At 48.7% G+C, this 13,651-nt stretch overlaps 1 protein-coding gene and 1 non-coding gene across 9 annotated transcripts in view; both read right to left on the reverse strand.

The window, feature by feature from the left end:
• Positions 1-13,651, reverse strand: part of ZNF618 (zinc finger protein 618) — a 93,912-nt gene that overhangs the window by 14,514 nt on the left and 65,747 nt on the right. For 4 of the 8 annotated variants that reach the window (XM_029062493.2, XM_039911733.1, XM_029062490.2 and 1 more), the window contains 3 exons: positions 12,047-12,130; positions 9,628-9,672; positions 7,307-7,384 (listed from right to left, as the gene is read on the reverse strand). In XM_029062493.2, the coding sequence (XP_028918326.1) occupies positions 7,307-7,384; positions 9,628-9,672; positions 12,047-12,130 (207 nt within the window). The remainder of the gene's footprint in view (positions 1-7,306; positions 7,385-9,627; positions 9,673-12,046; positions 12,131-13,651) is intronic. The other 4 variants (XM_029062495.2, XM_029062494.2, XM_039911731.1 and 1 more) reach the window with 3 other exon arrangements.
• Positions 11,895-12,032, reverse strand: LOC114811785. Its single transcript, XR_003759481.1, has one exon. It is a non-coding gene; the product is annotated as a small nucleolar RNA SNORA7 (small nucleolar RNA).

Below are 13,651 nucleotides of genomic sequence, written 5' to 3' on the forward strand. Positions count from 1 at the left end.
GTGTTCTATCCACTAGGCAATGCTGCTTCTCTACCACTACTATGAGGATCTGATGCCTCAAGCAGTTTCATCAGAACCAATATGGGCTATTCTCACGTCAAATGGCAAGACAGAATCACAAGCAACAAACGCCTAAGATAAGGTCAGTCTCCTAGCACTGAAGCTATGGTTACCTCAACACAGCTGTACTGTGTGAAACATGTGAGGAGAATGAATAACAGCAGAATATCAAATAAGCTGAAATTGGGAGATCAAAAGCAAGGAAGATGGAGCAAGTGTTTTAAGAATTTGATCAAGCAAAGCCTGCATTCTCAGCTGTAAACTGGAGTTCCAATGCCAAGGATAGTCGAGCATGGCACATTATAATCCAAGCAGTTGTTTTAGAGCAGACGCTTTGTATGGATCATGAGACAGGAGCTAAAGGCAAAAACAGAACCAAGTGTTATAAAAAACAAAGGACAGTCTTTGTGCTCAGTGTGGTTAGGGCTGCAGGTTCCAGATTTCAGTTACATAGAAAGTCAATGGTGAATTCCTTCCTAGTGATGTCATCTTCCAACATGAAAAAGAACTAAGTAGACACACTCAAACACATGCACATCCTTTTATAAATGTATATATATATATATATATATATATACACACACAAGCACAGACATAAGCATGTATATGCATGTCTACATGATCTGCAATGTGACTGTGGGCAAGTCACCTAACCTCTGTATAGCTCATCTATAAAAATCTATAAAAATATTCACCTACCTCTTGTGTTATAAGCCTCATATGGGACAGGTAATGTGCTTATTATTAGATTAGATTAGATCTTATTATTAGATTATGAGATCTGATTATCTCATCTACCCCAGTGCCTATGAGAGTGTTTGGCTCCTAGAATATGCATAAGAAATACTATAATTCTTATTCTACATGGCTTAGAAGTATTTCTTGCCCCATTGCTGGTTGAGCACCCTGTAGCTAAATAAAGAATTGGAGACCTCTAACTTAATCAATCAATAAATCATATTTATTGAGCACTTACTGTGCAGACCACTGTACTAAGTACCAGGAAGAGTACAACACATCACCATAACACACACACATTCCCTGCCCACAGTGAGCTTACAATCTAGAAGGGGAGACAGACATTAACGTAAATAAATACAATTATGGATACGTACGTAAGTGCTTTGGGGCTGGGAGGATGATGACTATAGGGAGCAAGTCAGGGCGCTGCAAAAGGGAGTGGAAGAAGGGTAAACGAGGGCTTAGTCAGGGAAGGCCTCTTGGAGGAGATGTGCATTCAATAAGGCTCTGAAGTTGGGGAGAGTAATTGTCTGTCAGGTATAAAGAGGGAGGGCAATCCAGGCCAGAGGCAGGATGTAGGTGAGAGGTCTGTGGTGAGATAGAAAAGATCAGGGTCCAGTGAGAAGATGGGCATTAGAGAAATGAAGAGTGTAGGCTAGGTTGTAGTAAGAGAGTATCGAGATGAGATAGGAGGGGGCAAGGTGATGGAGTGCTTTATAGCCAATGGAGGAGTTTCTGTTTATGAGTCTATTCATGAGAAGCAGCATGGCTTAGTGGAAATAGCACGGGCTTGGGAGTCAGAGGTCATGGGTTCTAGTCCCAGCTCTGCCACTTGTCACCTGTGTGACTTTGGGCAAGTCATTTAACTTCTCTGTGCCTCAGTTACTTCTTCTGTAAAATGGGGATTAAGACTGTGAGCCCCACGTAGGACAATCTGATAACCTTGTATCTATCCTAGTGCTTAAGACAGTACCTGGCACAGAGTAAGCGCTTAACAAATGCCATTCCCCCTCCTACCTCTCCTCCATTCTCTCTTTCTACTGCCCACCCCGCACGCTCCGCTCTTCTGCTGCTCACCTCCTCACCATCCCCCATTCTCGCCTATCCCGCCGTCGACCCCTGGCCCTCGTCCTCCCGCTGTCCTGAAATGCCCTCCCCCCTCACCTCTGCCAAGCTCTCTTCCCCTCTTCAAAGCCCTATTGAGAGCTCACCTCCTCCAAGAGGCCTTCCCAGACTGAGCTTCCCCTTTTCCCTCTGCTTCTTCTGCTGCCTCTCTGCCCCCCCTTCACCTTCCCTCAGCTAAGCCCCCTTTCCCCCCTTTCCCTCTACTCCTCCCCCTCTTCCTTCCCCTCCCCTCAGCTCTGTGCTCATTTGCTCATTTGTGTATAATTTTATTACCCTATTTATTTTGTTAATGAGGTGTACATCCCCTTGATTCTATTTATTGCTATTATTTTTGTCTGTCTGTCTCCCCCGATTAGACTGTAAGACTATCAATGGGCAGGGAGTGTCTCTATCTGTTGCCGAATTGGACATTCCAAGTGCTTACTTAGTACAGTGTTCTGCACATAGTTAGCGCTCAATAAATACTAATGAATGAATGACTGTTTAATGCAGAGATGGATGTCAACCACTGGAGTTTTCTGAGGAGTACGGTGACATATCCTGAACGTTTCTATAGAAAAATGATCCAGGCAGCAGAGTGAAGTATGAACTGGAGGTTTAAACCTTTAAGCAGCCAATGATTGCAAATGGAAGTTTTGCAAAAACCCTACACTGCCACTAGAATTTCATTTATTCATTAAATAGTATTTATTCAGGGCTGACTGTGTGCAGAGCACTGTACTAAGCACTTGGGAGAGTACACTTATAACAATAGACACATTCCCAGCCCATAGTGAGCTTCGAGTCTGGGTGGAGGGGACAGACACTAATATAAATAAATTAATTAAATAAGTGCCATGGGGTTGGGAGGGGGAAAGGGAGCAAGTCAGGGTGACACAGAAGGGAGAGGGAGATGAGGAAAGGTGGGCTTAGTCAGGGAAGGCCTCTTGGAGGTGTGCCTTTGATAACTGCCCCCCCTTCACCTCCCCTCAGCTAAACCCTCTTTTCCCCCCCTTTCCCTCTGCTCCTCCCCATCCCTTCCCCTCCCCTCAGCTCTGTGCTCGTCCGCTCATTTGTATATATTTTTATTACCCTATTTATTTTGTTAATGAGATGTACATCCCCTTGATTCTATTTATTGCTATTATTTTTGTCTGTCTCCCCCAATTAGACTGTAAGCCCGTCAATGGGCAGGGATTGTCTCTATCTGTTGCTGAATTGTACATTACAAGCGCTTAGTACAGTGGTCTGCACATAGTAAGCACTCAATAAATACTATTGAATGAATGAATGAATGTGGGGAGAGCAATTGTCTGTCGGATTTGAGGAGGGAGGGCATTCCAGGTCAGAGGCAGGATGTGGGAGAGGGGTCAGCAGCGAGATTGAGGCACAGTGAGAACGTTAGCATTAGAGGAGCGAAGTGTGCAGGCTGGGTTGTAGTAGGACAGTAGTGAGGTGAGGTAGGAGGGTGCAAGGTGATGGAGCTCTTTAAAGCCAATGGAAAGGAGTTTTTGTTTGATGCAGAGGTGGATGGGCAACCACTGGAGTTTTCACTGGAGGAGTGGGGTGACATGTTCTAAATGTTTTTGTGGAAAAATAATCCAGGCAAAAGAGTGAAGTATGGATTGGAGTGGGGAGAGGCAGAAGGCTGGGAGGTCAGGAAGCAGACTGATGTAGTAAACCAGGAAAGATAGGATGAGTGCATGTATTAATGTGGTAGCAATCTGGATAGAGAGGAAAGGGCGGATTTTAGTGATGTTGTGAAGGTAGGATGGACAGGATTTAGTGAAAGATTGAATACGTGGGTTGAATGAGAGAGGGATGTCAAGGGGAAGGTCAAGTTAAGGGCTTGTGAGACTGAAAAGATGGTAGTGCCATCTACAGTGATAGGAAAATCAGGAGAGGATAGGGTGTGGGTGGTAAGATAAATTTGTCTTGAACATGTTAAGTTTGAGGTGATGGGAGGACATCCAATAGGAGATGTCCTAGAGGTAAGAGGAAATGCAAGACTGGAGAAAGGGAGAGAGATCAAGGTTGGAGATGAAGTTTCAGGAATAATCCACATAGAGGTAGTGGTTGAAGCCAAGGGAGTGAATGAATTCTCCAAGGGAGTGAGTGTAGACGAAGAATAGAAGGGGACACAGAATTGAACCTTGAGGGACCCCAACATTTAGGGGGTGGGAGGCAGAGGAGGAGCCCATGATTGAGAATGAATGGACAGAGAGATAAGAGAACCAGGTGAGGACTGAGTCAGTGAAGCGAGGTTGGATAATGTTTCCAGGAGAAGGGGGTGATCTACAACGTTGAAGGCTGCTGAGGGGTCAAGAAGGATTAGGATGGAGTAGAGGCCGTTGGATTTGGCAAGAAGGAGATGATTGGTGACCTCTACGAGGGTGGTTTCTGTGGAATGAAGGTGACGAAAGCCAGACTGGAAGGGGTCAAAAAGAGAGTTGGAGGATAGGAATTTGAGATAGCATTTTAAGTGACAGCTCACATAAACAACCAAAAAAAATGCTCATCCAACATCCCAGACTGTGGGGGTAACACCTGGAAAGGAAAAAGTTAAGCAGCCATCACCGAGTAATAGGACTCCATTACACATTAGTGCCATGTCCACACACTGACACCCATGCACACACTCGCACACACACACAACTTGAAATGGTTACTCCCGCACACGTTGCTAGGGCCACTATGTGTCTGGAATGGCAAGCTGGACACTTGATGTCCATGTCCCCACTGCAGGCCAACTGCAACTCTACCTCAGCTCCACCAATGCAGCTTATCCTGACGGCCCAACCAGGGAGGCACAGCTAACCCATCTCAGTTGGGCACAAAGAGCAAGAATCCTCCATTCCCACCAGCATTCCCATTCCATCACCTTCCTGCCCACATTGGCTGCTGTCCTAGCCACTTTCAGCCCCAGGCACACATTCCTGACCAACCAGGGAGGCACAGCTAACCCATCTCAGTTAGGCACAAAGAGCAAGAAGGGACAAAGGTATAAAGTCCCCCATTCCCACCAGCATTCCCATTCCATCACCTTCCTGCCCACAACAGCTGCTGTCTTAGCCACTTTCAGCCCCAGGCACACATTCCTGATCCCAGAGCACTTTCCATCTGTGCCTTTACAATCCTATTGCTAAGTGAAATGAGCGGTTACTGAAGATATCCCCATTCCTCAAAACAGTCCCAGCCATGGCCACCCCTGGGGGTGGGGGGCATCTTTTCCATTTAAAGTTCTCCTTCTAAGCCCCATTTTGGCCATGGTTCTCAATGTTTGATGCCAGTTTGAGGGTCAGTTTGAAACTGACATTCTGTTTGCCAAGAACACCTGGCTGATTCACAACCAAGATCACTCCAATTTCTACCCAAAGCTTTTTGAATCCCGCTTTCAGACACCCCTCTCCCCACACAGAGACTTCTCTCCAGCTATCCACAGACAAAGCCATACCAAACTTAGGAAGCCAGGCTCATTTACCAACAGAGAGCAGGCCGAGACTACCTTGGCAGAACCAGGAGTGGAACTCAGATGCTCCAGAGTTCAGAGTTGACCATCCCGGATGCCCCAAGTTGGCTTCTGGCCAAAGGATTATCCCCAGACAACTCCCAAACTCCCACTCCCCTGCTCACCTTGCCCCTTGCCAAGCTCAGTGCCCTCCTGTGCCTGCCTGTCTGGCCCTGCTGGGTTAGTGCTCACTGCTGGGAGATATAATGGGGTAGACTGGAGAAACTGGGAGACAACTTTTTAGGAAGAGAAAACATAGTGTTGGGGAAAAAAGGAGGAATTGGGGAATGAAAAATTGAGAAAATGGAAGGTGGAGAATACAGAGTGAGAACAGAAAGCAAAGGGAAGAAAGAAAAAAAGAGAGGCGGAATTTATAGAGTGAAGAGAGGATAGCCCATCAAAGCCAAGGGGAAAGGCAGGATGAGAGGGAGAGGGAAAAGGAGGAAGTCCTTTTGTCCTGGCATAGCTTCCCTGGCCTATTTTCTAGGGATTCTTACTCCCCGCAGGCTCCAGAACTCCTAAGCCTGACTGATCCCAGAAGGCATTCCCATCTCCAGAGGTGGTCACAGCACAGTCAGTGGTGAACCAGGGACAGAAGGGTGGGCTGTCCATGTTGCTGAATGCTGAAGGAAATGAAAATGCCCTGGAAAGGGAAGGGGGTTTGGGGGATTTGCTTGTTCATACCTGGGGGTCCCAGGGAACCTCTACTCCCCTGGTCAAGGGTCGAACCCAACCTGGTCCCTCTCCCATGTCAAGAAGCGCATGAAAAGTTGGTAGAAGTTGGGCTCATGGAGGCAGGAGACAGAAAGGCTGAGTCCACAGTACAGACACTGGGACACAAGCAAGGAACAATAAGCAATAGCCAAAAACCTCCCATCTCCCTGCAGGGCTGGTGAACCTCTGGCCAGGTAAAAGCTTTTGCCCTTTTCTAAGCCCAGCTTACACTATCAGCATCAGCAACACTTTCCAGAGAAGCAAGAGGAAACACATCTCCCTCTCAATGGGGGCTCACAAATAGAATCCACTTCCCCAGGAGGCAGCGTCATCAGAAACGCCAGTAGAGTCTGGGGGGATTGTATAGATTTAAACTAGGAGTCCTGACTGGATCACTGGAGGGAAGGTCAGAGATGGAGAGGAAAGGGTCAGGAAGCTTCACAGGTGCATCAGCAGTAATGAGGAAGGTAACCAGAAAGACAGCCAGAATACGGTTCTTTCCAGCACCCTGGGACCACTTTTGGATAGAGAACCCTGGCTGGTACTTCTCAAGGTCTTACATTCTTGGGTAAGTTCCTGATTTCCTCAACTGAGCTCAACTGACTAGATTTGTGGCAATGATCTTGCACCTTTTCTTGGCGCTGGATTTTCACCTGAGAACCGGAGCAACTCTGTTTGCCCCCGGAACTGAAAGGAAAAAAGAGATAATTTTTAGGAGTCAACTGGTGCTAGTGGAATTCATGTTCTTCAGCTCTTTTGCCAGGGAGGGGAGGGGAGGGAGTGGGGAATCAGCTAGGAGAAAGGCAATGTCAAACACCTTCAACCAGTCAATCAATCAATTGAGCACTTACTCTGCTCAGAATACTGAATGAAGCACTTGGAAAAGTACAATACAACAGAGTTAATACTGTCCAACTCTTTGTTTCACACTGTTCCAGTGCACTTAATAAAATACCCAGAGTCTGAGGTCCTCAGATTCCTCTAAGCCACTGCCCCCTCGTCTGAGCACCATGGGGATCTAAAACCTAAAGGCAGGTGATAATCCAGCTAGATAAATTGCTGGGTTAAGGGCTCAGAGCCGAAGACAAACTGCACTCTGGATGCCAGCCCCACTGCCTGCTCTGCTCCGCTTGTAAGCGGGAGTGTTTTTGCTTTAAAACATCCACCCATGGGGCTTACCTGCATGAGACTGCATGTGCTCCAGAAGATTGTTATAAAACTGGAACTGGATCCCACAGGCGCCGCAGGTATACGGTTCTGTGTGGGAAAAACCATTTCAACCTGGTTACGTTTGGAGTTAGGTTGAAGAGGACACACACATGCTGACGTCGGATAGGGATGGGGCCCTGGAGGCCACAACTTGGGAGCACGGGGAAGCTCCCGTCCTAGGCTCTCTAAATTTCCATTTGCACATACAGTACCATTCATGCCCTGGCTAGCTCTGGCTCTGGTCTTCTGGGTCCCCTGTCTTAGCTCAGTCAGCTGGGTTGCCTGGAGTTCTCTCTCAGTCAAAGAATTGGGGGAAATTTTCACTCTGCAGCTCCATTCTTCCTTGTGGCCAAAGATGGCATATTTGGGCAGATGACTTCTTTGTGGCCCACAAAAATGGCCAGGCACAGCTCAAGAGCACCGGTCTTCAAGAAAAACTGAAGGCAAACCCACATTTAGCCAAACTCAAAGTGCTTCTTGGATGCTTTTGCTCAAGGCGAAATATGGAAATCGTTGCTGATTCTAATCACAGAGGCGGAATGGAGGAGGCAGCAGCAGCCAGCCCAAATCCTGAACTAAACAAGCGCTGATTTTTCCAGAGGCCCATTGAGGCATTTTGTGCCTTCAGAGAACATAGGCCCAATGATTCCTCCAGCCATTTCTCCATTAACCTCCTCTGGCACCCATCCTGTTGCTCCATGCCAAAACAGCCCAGAGCAGGGTTCCCCTTGGGAGCCCCATCTCGCTGTGCAGGGCAAAACCACCTATGGATCCCTGCAGAAAAGCTTCCATGCCACTCCTGCCCACCCACACAAGCTGAGGAAGAGATAAGGAGAGATAGCCTGTGAGGGAGACAGAGACAGAGAGAGAGGTGGGAAAGGGAGAGAGAGAGAAAAGAGGGAAGGACAAAGTTTGGGGGCGGGGGGAGGTGATAGAAGGAACTGGTTCTAGGTCCCCAAGCCCAGCTGGCCATATTGGAGATCATTTTTCTTGCGAAGCCTGTGTAACAGGGCCCTCTGACACTCTGTACTCTTCCATCAGCCCCATCCATGTGGAGTTTCCCTGTTTGAGGAGGGCAGCCAGGAGGACGTTTCTGCCCTCAGGCACATATCGGCTCCAGGTCATGCCCTCCCACCCAGCTCAGGAGCTGACTACCTCCCACTTCAATGCCATTCAAACAGTAAGTTCCTAGGGAATGGGCTGAGGCTTCGGGACAGGTTGGACAGAGCCAGGACACCGGCCACCTGGCAGCCTCTCCACAGGGGCTCGATTCCTTTTCTGGCCCCCCTTTTAAACCTAGGCCTAACAGCAAGAGCAAGGGAATGGGAGTCAGGAGACCGGAGTTCTAATTCCGAGTTCTGCCATTTCCCTCCTGTGTGATCATGGGCAAGTCCCATAATTTGCCCCTCAGTTTCATCATCTGTGAAATGGGGATTAAAGACTTGTTCTTCGTCTCTCTTAGACTATGAGTCCCCCAGGTGGGACAGTTGGTGTCCAACCGGATTATCTTTTATCTACCTTGGTGCTTACCACAGTGCTTGGCAAATGGTAAGCATTCAACAAATACCACAACGTCCCTTGACTGTAAGCATACTGTGGGCAAGGAACATGACTACCAACTCTGTTATATTGTTTTCTCCCAAGGGCTTATTACAGTGCTTTGCATACAATAAGTGCTCAATAAATACCATTGACTGATTGATTTATTATCACTATTATTTTTTTTAGACTGTAAGATCCTTGTATACCTATACTGAATGCACCCCAACACTTTGCCCAATGGTTGGTACATAACAAGTGCTCAACAAGTGCCATAATTATTATTACTGTTAGAAATCTGTGTTCAACCTGCTTAACTTGTATCTACCCCAGAGCTTAGTTCAGTGACTGGCAAACAGAAAGTACTTAACAAGGGCCATAAAAAATAAAAATCCTCATCACCCCCCCCACCTCATGGGACTACCTCTGTGGGGAGGGGGATACCACAGAGCTTGTGGTACCCACCCCTCTGGGTTCTGCCCTGCGCAATGTGCCTAGCAGTGAGCCAGGTGGGAGAGCACATCCACAGAGCACACCCAGACCCCAGCCAGCTCCACACCCCCAACCCTTTAAAAAACAAACCGAAGCCATGGTCTCAGGGAATAACCCCCTAACTCCCCTGGCCAGCACCTGGAGGTACGTCTACCCAGTGAGGTGAACTGTGGGGCTGGCTAGCACTGATCTCACACACCCTCTGCCACCAACCTGCCTGAGGATATGCATAGGTTTCGAAACACCCATCACACACTTACTCTGTAAAAGCGGGAAAGGGTTTGAAATCAAGGGACTCGCGGCTTCTGCAAAAGAGAAAATGTTTAAGCAACCAAGGCAGGTATAGCTCACTGCCCAAAGAAGAGTCCCTGAGGCATGCGGGGCATTCCTGGTGACACAGAGGGCACACGGGCTGACCATCAATCCACTCCCCACTGCTCAGTAACAGCACCAAGAGTCCAGGTGGCCCCTTGACAATGCAGGGCTGCTCCTTCCAAACACTTTCCTGCAACAAGCTGTTCTTGTGTTTTGTTTTCTTACTGGTCCCAGCTCAATGATCTTGGCCCACTCCAGTACAGAGCTGGCATAAATGGCCAAAGGGGCCAGTTGTCACTGGGACAGAACCCTGCCAACTTATTGCTTCTACAAAGAGGCTGTGAAGAGATTTTAGCCCAGACCTTGAGTGGAGAGGGATTCTCCAAAGGAGCTGGCCAGAGAGACCCAAGCCAATTAGAAACACCAAAGTCCTCTGCTAGTCCTTCTCCAACCATGAAATGGTGGTTTGGGGAAGTGGCTAATCTATGTCCTAGTTTCTGGGACGGTTATGGCATTACTTCCCTAAAAGGACACTCAACTGCATTAGCCAGCAAGGCTGGCCAACAGAAATTTTGTGGGCTTGCATCAAAAGCTGGAGGCAGGAGAACCAAGGAATGGAGACCCTGAGTCTCCTCCTGTCTCTCCCAGCTGTGTGGGCTAGGTTCCATGGCTGCCAGGCCTGAGTACCTCCAGCCCCTCTCACATCTGGCCACCAGGCATATGCTAATTTTCCCCAACAAACTTGTCCCTAGACTGTAAACTTATTGTGGGCAGGAAATGTAACTATTGTATTATTATATTGTACTCTCCCAAGCGCTATGTCATCTGCACAGAGCAACTGCAAATTTGCTGGTGCTTCCCTGGCCCTTCCCCCACTACCCAGATGGGGCCCAAGTCTCCTCTCCATTTGTGTTCTCCATGCTTGGTATTGTCTGTACAGTTTCTCCACTCTGTTAAAGTAGGTAATTCAGAGCGATTAGCTTGACTCTTCTAGCTAATCGGTCTCTCGGCTCTGCATTAGACTGCAAAGCTCCCTGTGGGCAGAAAACATGCTTTGCTTTTGTTGTCCTTTCCCAAGTGCTTTGTGGAGAGTTCTGCAACCAAGCCTGCTTAATTCTTTCCAATAAATGATAGACAAGCCCATATCAGTTCAGCTCTTCATTCACCCTCGCAACCCCACAGCACTTATGTACATACCTGTAATTGTATTTGTTTATATTAATGCCGGTTTTCCTCTCTAGACTGCAAACTCACTGTAGGGAGGGAATGTGTCTGTTGTAGTATACTCTCCCCAGAGCTTAGTATAATGGTCTGCACACAGTATGCATTCAATAAGTACAACTGATTGACTGACTTAGGTCTTCGCATTTCCAAGACTCCCTTTCACTGGGAATCTCAAAGGACCAGAATGGCAGAGTTCCAACACAGAAACATCATGTAGCATTTAGAAGCCATTGGAGGTCATGTGCCAAGTTGAAGGAAAATGAGGGCTGAAACCTCTAAATTCCTGTCACTTTGCAGAGTTCCAACCACCTGACCACAAAGACGCTTAGCCGCCCATCACTCCTTCACTCCTCTCTCTTTTTCCTCAAAGAGCTGGTTCCTGGAGGGTGGGAAATGTGGCAAATGGCCCAACTCTCCACAGGGAATTCCTCTAATCTAGGCAACCCTCACCAGCAGGGGGGAGCAATACAGACAGCCTAGACCTAGGGTCAGGGCAGCAGCTGAAAAACCAGGGAATTGTCAGGGGAAGGGACCTCATCTAGGTGGCAAAGTCCTCTGGATCCTCATCAAGATCTCCAGCACCCTGGTGAGCTGGGTACCAGGAACTTTAGCCCCTCCTGGAGCTGAAGTTGGGACCTGAGCTCTTGTCCCCTTCCCTCCCATTGCCCAGAGGGTCCTTCCACCCAGAAGGTGGGTCTAAGGTGCTCTCAGGCACTGGAAGCCCACTAGGAGACTGGCTCTGGAGCTCTTCTGGCTAGCTCAGGCTCTACTTGTCTTATTCTATACAGTTGCCTCTGACTCACTGATTCCATGGACATATCTTTCCAGAACACCACACTCTCCATCTGCAATCGTTCTGGTGTTTCCATAGAGCTTTCCTGGTAAAAATAGGGAAGCAGTTTACCATTACTGTCTTCCACTTAATAAACTGGAGTCTCTGCCCTCGACTCTCCCCCATGCTGCTGCTGCCCAGCACAGGTGAGTTTTGACGTGTAACAGATTGCCTTCCAATTGCTAGCCACTGGCCAAGCTAGGAACGGAATGGGTATGCCTCTGCGTGAATCCCCCTCCCATAGCCGAGACTGGTAGAATATTGGAAATTCTCCAGGTGTGATTCTGAGAGGGGTAGGCTCTACTTACCACTGGAGTTTTGGGAACTGCTATTGGTTTCTTCAAAGTTGTTTTGCGCTTTGCCTTCCACCCTCTTGCTGAAAGCACTTTCTGCTGGGTGGAGAAAAGAGAGAGACAGAGAGAGAGAGAGATTGAGAGAGAGATGAACAGAGACAGGGAGAGAGACAAGGGTCAGAACAGGTCCACGAGCAGGGGGTGGAGAAGTCATGAGCTGCCCCATTTCATGGTGTCCCACAGCCCAGAGGCGGTCCCAGAAACAGCAGAAGACATATGTGGTGTGCCTGGCTCAGAATCCAGTGGAAGGAGGAGAGGAAGAAGAGCCAATAAACAGTTCTCCTGAAGGCTCCATGTTTCCTGGTCTGGGCCCTGGAAAAGGTGAGTTTAGACACTTTTGTGTTTTTACCCACTGGGACCAGTCCTGCCTCCACAGAGCAAAAGATATCAGCCCATGGGCCCTTTCTCCTGCCTAAGTGGGTGATACCCCACCACACCTCCCAGGGCCCCGTAGTAGCCATGAGTCTTGCTGATCCTTGCTGCCAAACTCAAGGTGCCCAGGTTAGACTCTCCTTGGCCCCAGCCCTATGGAGAGAGAGACACCTAGGAGCCCACCAGGCCGCTCCCACCCCAGCTTGGCACAGAGGTCTCTCCCTCCTCAATGAAGCAGAAAATACCTCCCAAGGCCCACCCCATGCCCTTGTGGCCGCTTGTCCCAGGGTCCCAGAGTAAGTAGACCCTATCTGGGCACATTTGGCCAATGGCTGAGGCCCTGATGGTCAGGATACAGAGCTAAGCAGGGAGGAGGGAAGGCCCTGCAGGTAGGCTCCAGCTGTCCAGGAGGGACCCAGGGAGGGGGCCAAGGGACTCTCCATAACCTTCCCTTTCCAGAGCTGGAGGAACATGTTCAAATCCTGGCTACAGCCACAGGATATTGGTCTGTGGCCAGGGAGGGGAGAGCTAGCTTGAAGGAGCTGATGCTGATGGAAAGCTGGGAGAAATTGGCTCGTAATTTAGTTTGACTGAGCGTAGCAATTGGGAGGAAACTGAGCCTTCACTGCAGCCAGGAGTCCACATGAGAGGGAGTGGATAATTGGAGTGTCAGAATTGGTGGTTTTCCCTGAAGGAAATGGAGATCCTGCCCAGAACTTGGCAGTGTTCACTCCTCGGGCAAGCTCTGGCTGCTCCAATAGGGTTGGAGAAAAACAGTCTGGGTTCAGCAACTGCACCCCAGAAATGCACCTGCAGCCCTTCACTGGTGTCTCCTGGTGAGGACTCTCCCAGTTCGGGATCCCAAGGGGCTGGGGGATGGGGGGTGGTGGAAGAGAACAGGATGCTTTAATGGACAACCCTAACAGAAAACAATCTATAATAAAGGATCCCAATTGTTATGCAAAATGAAAGAAGTAATCAACAGAGGATGCTCTTGCTCCCTCTCCCTGCTAGGTAGGCTGGGACAGTTGTCATCACTGCTGATGTTGAAGCTGAAAACCGCTCTGGTCTCAGATTGTCCTGTGGCCACAACCAGCCACTCCCAACTTGCTGGACCAAGGGCATACCTGCCCCCCAGATGGCCAGATTCCCAGGCAAGGTCTCCAGTGGGAGGTAGCTGGGAAATAA

Source organism: Ornithorhynchus anatinus, chromosome 4 (assembly GCF_004115215.2).
Source record: "Ornithorhynchus anatinus isolate Pmale09 chromosome 4, mOrnAna1.pri.v4, whole genome shotgun sequence".
Taxonomy (NCBI): Eukaryota; Metazoa; Chordata; class Mammalia; order Monotremata; family Ornithorhynchidae; genus Ornithorhynchus; species Ornithorhynchus anatinus.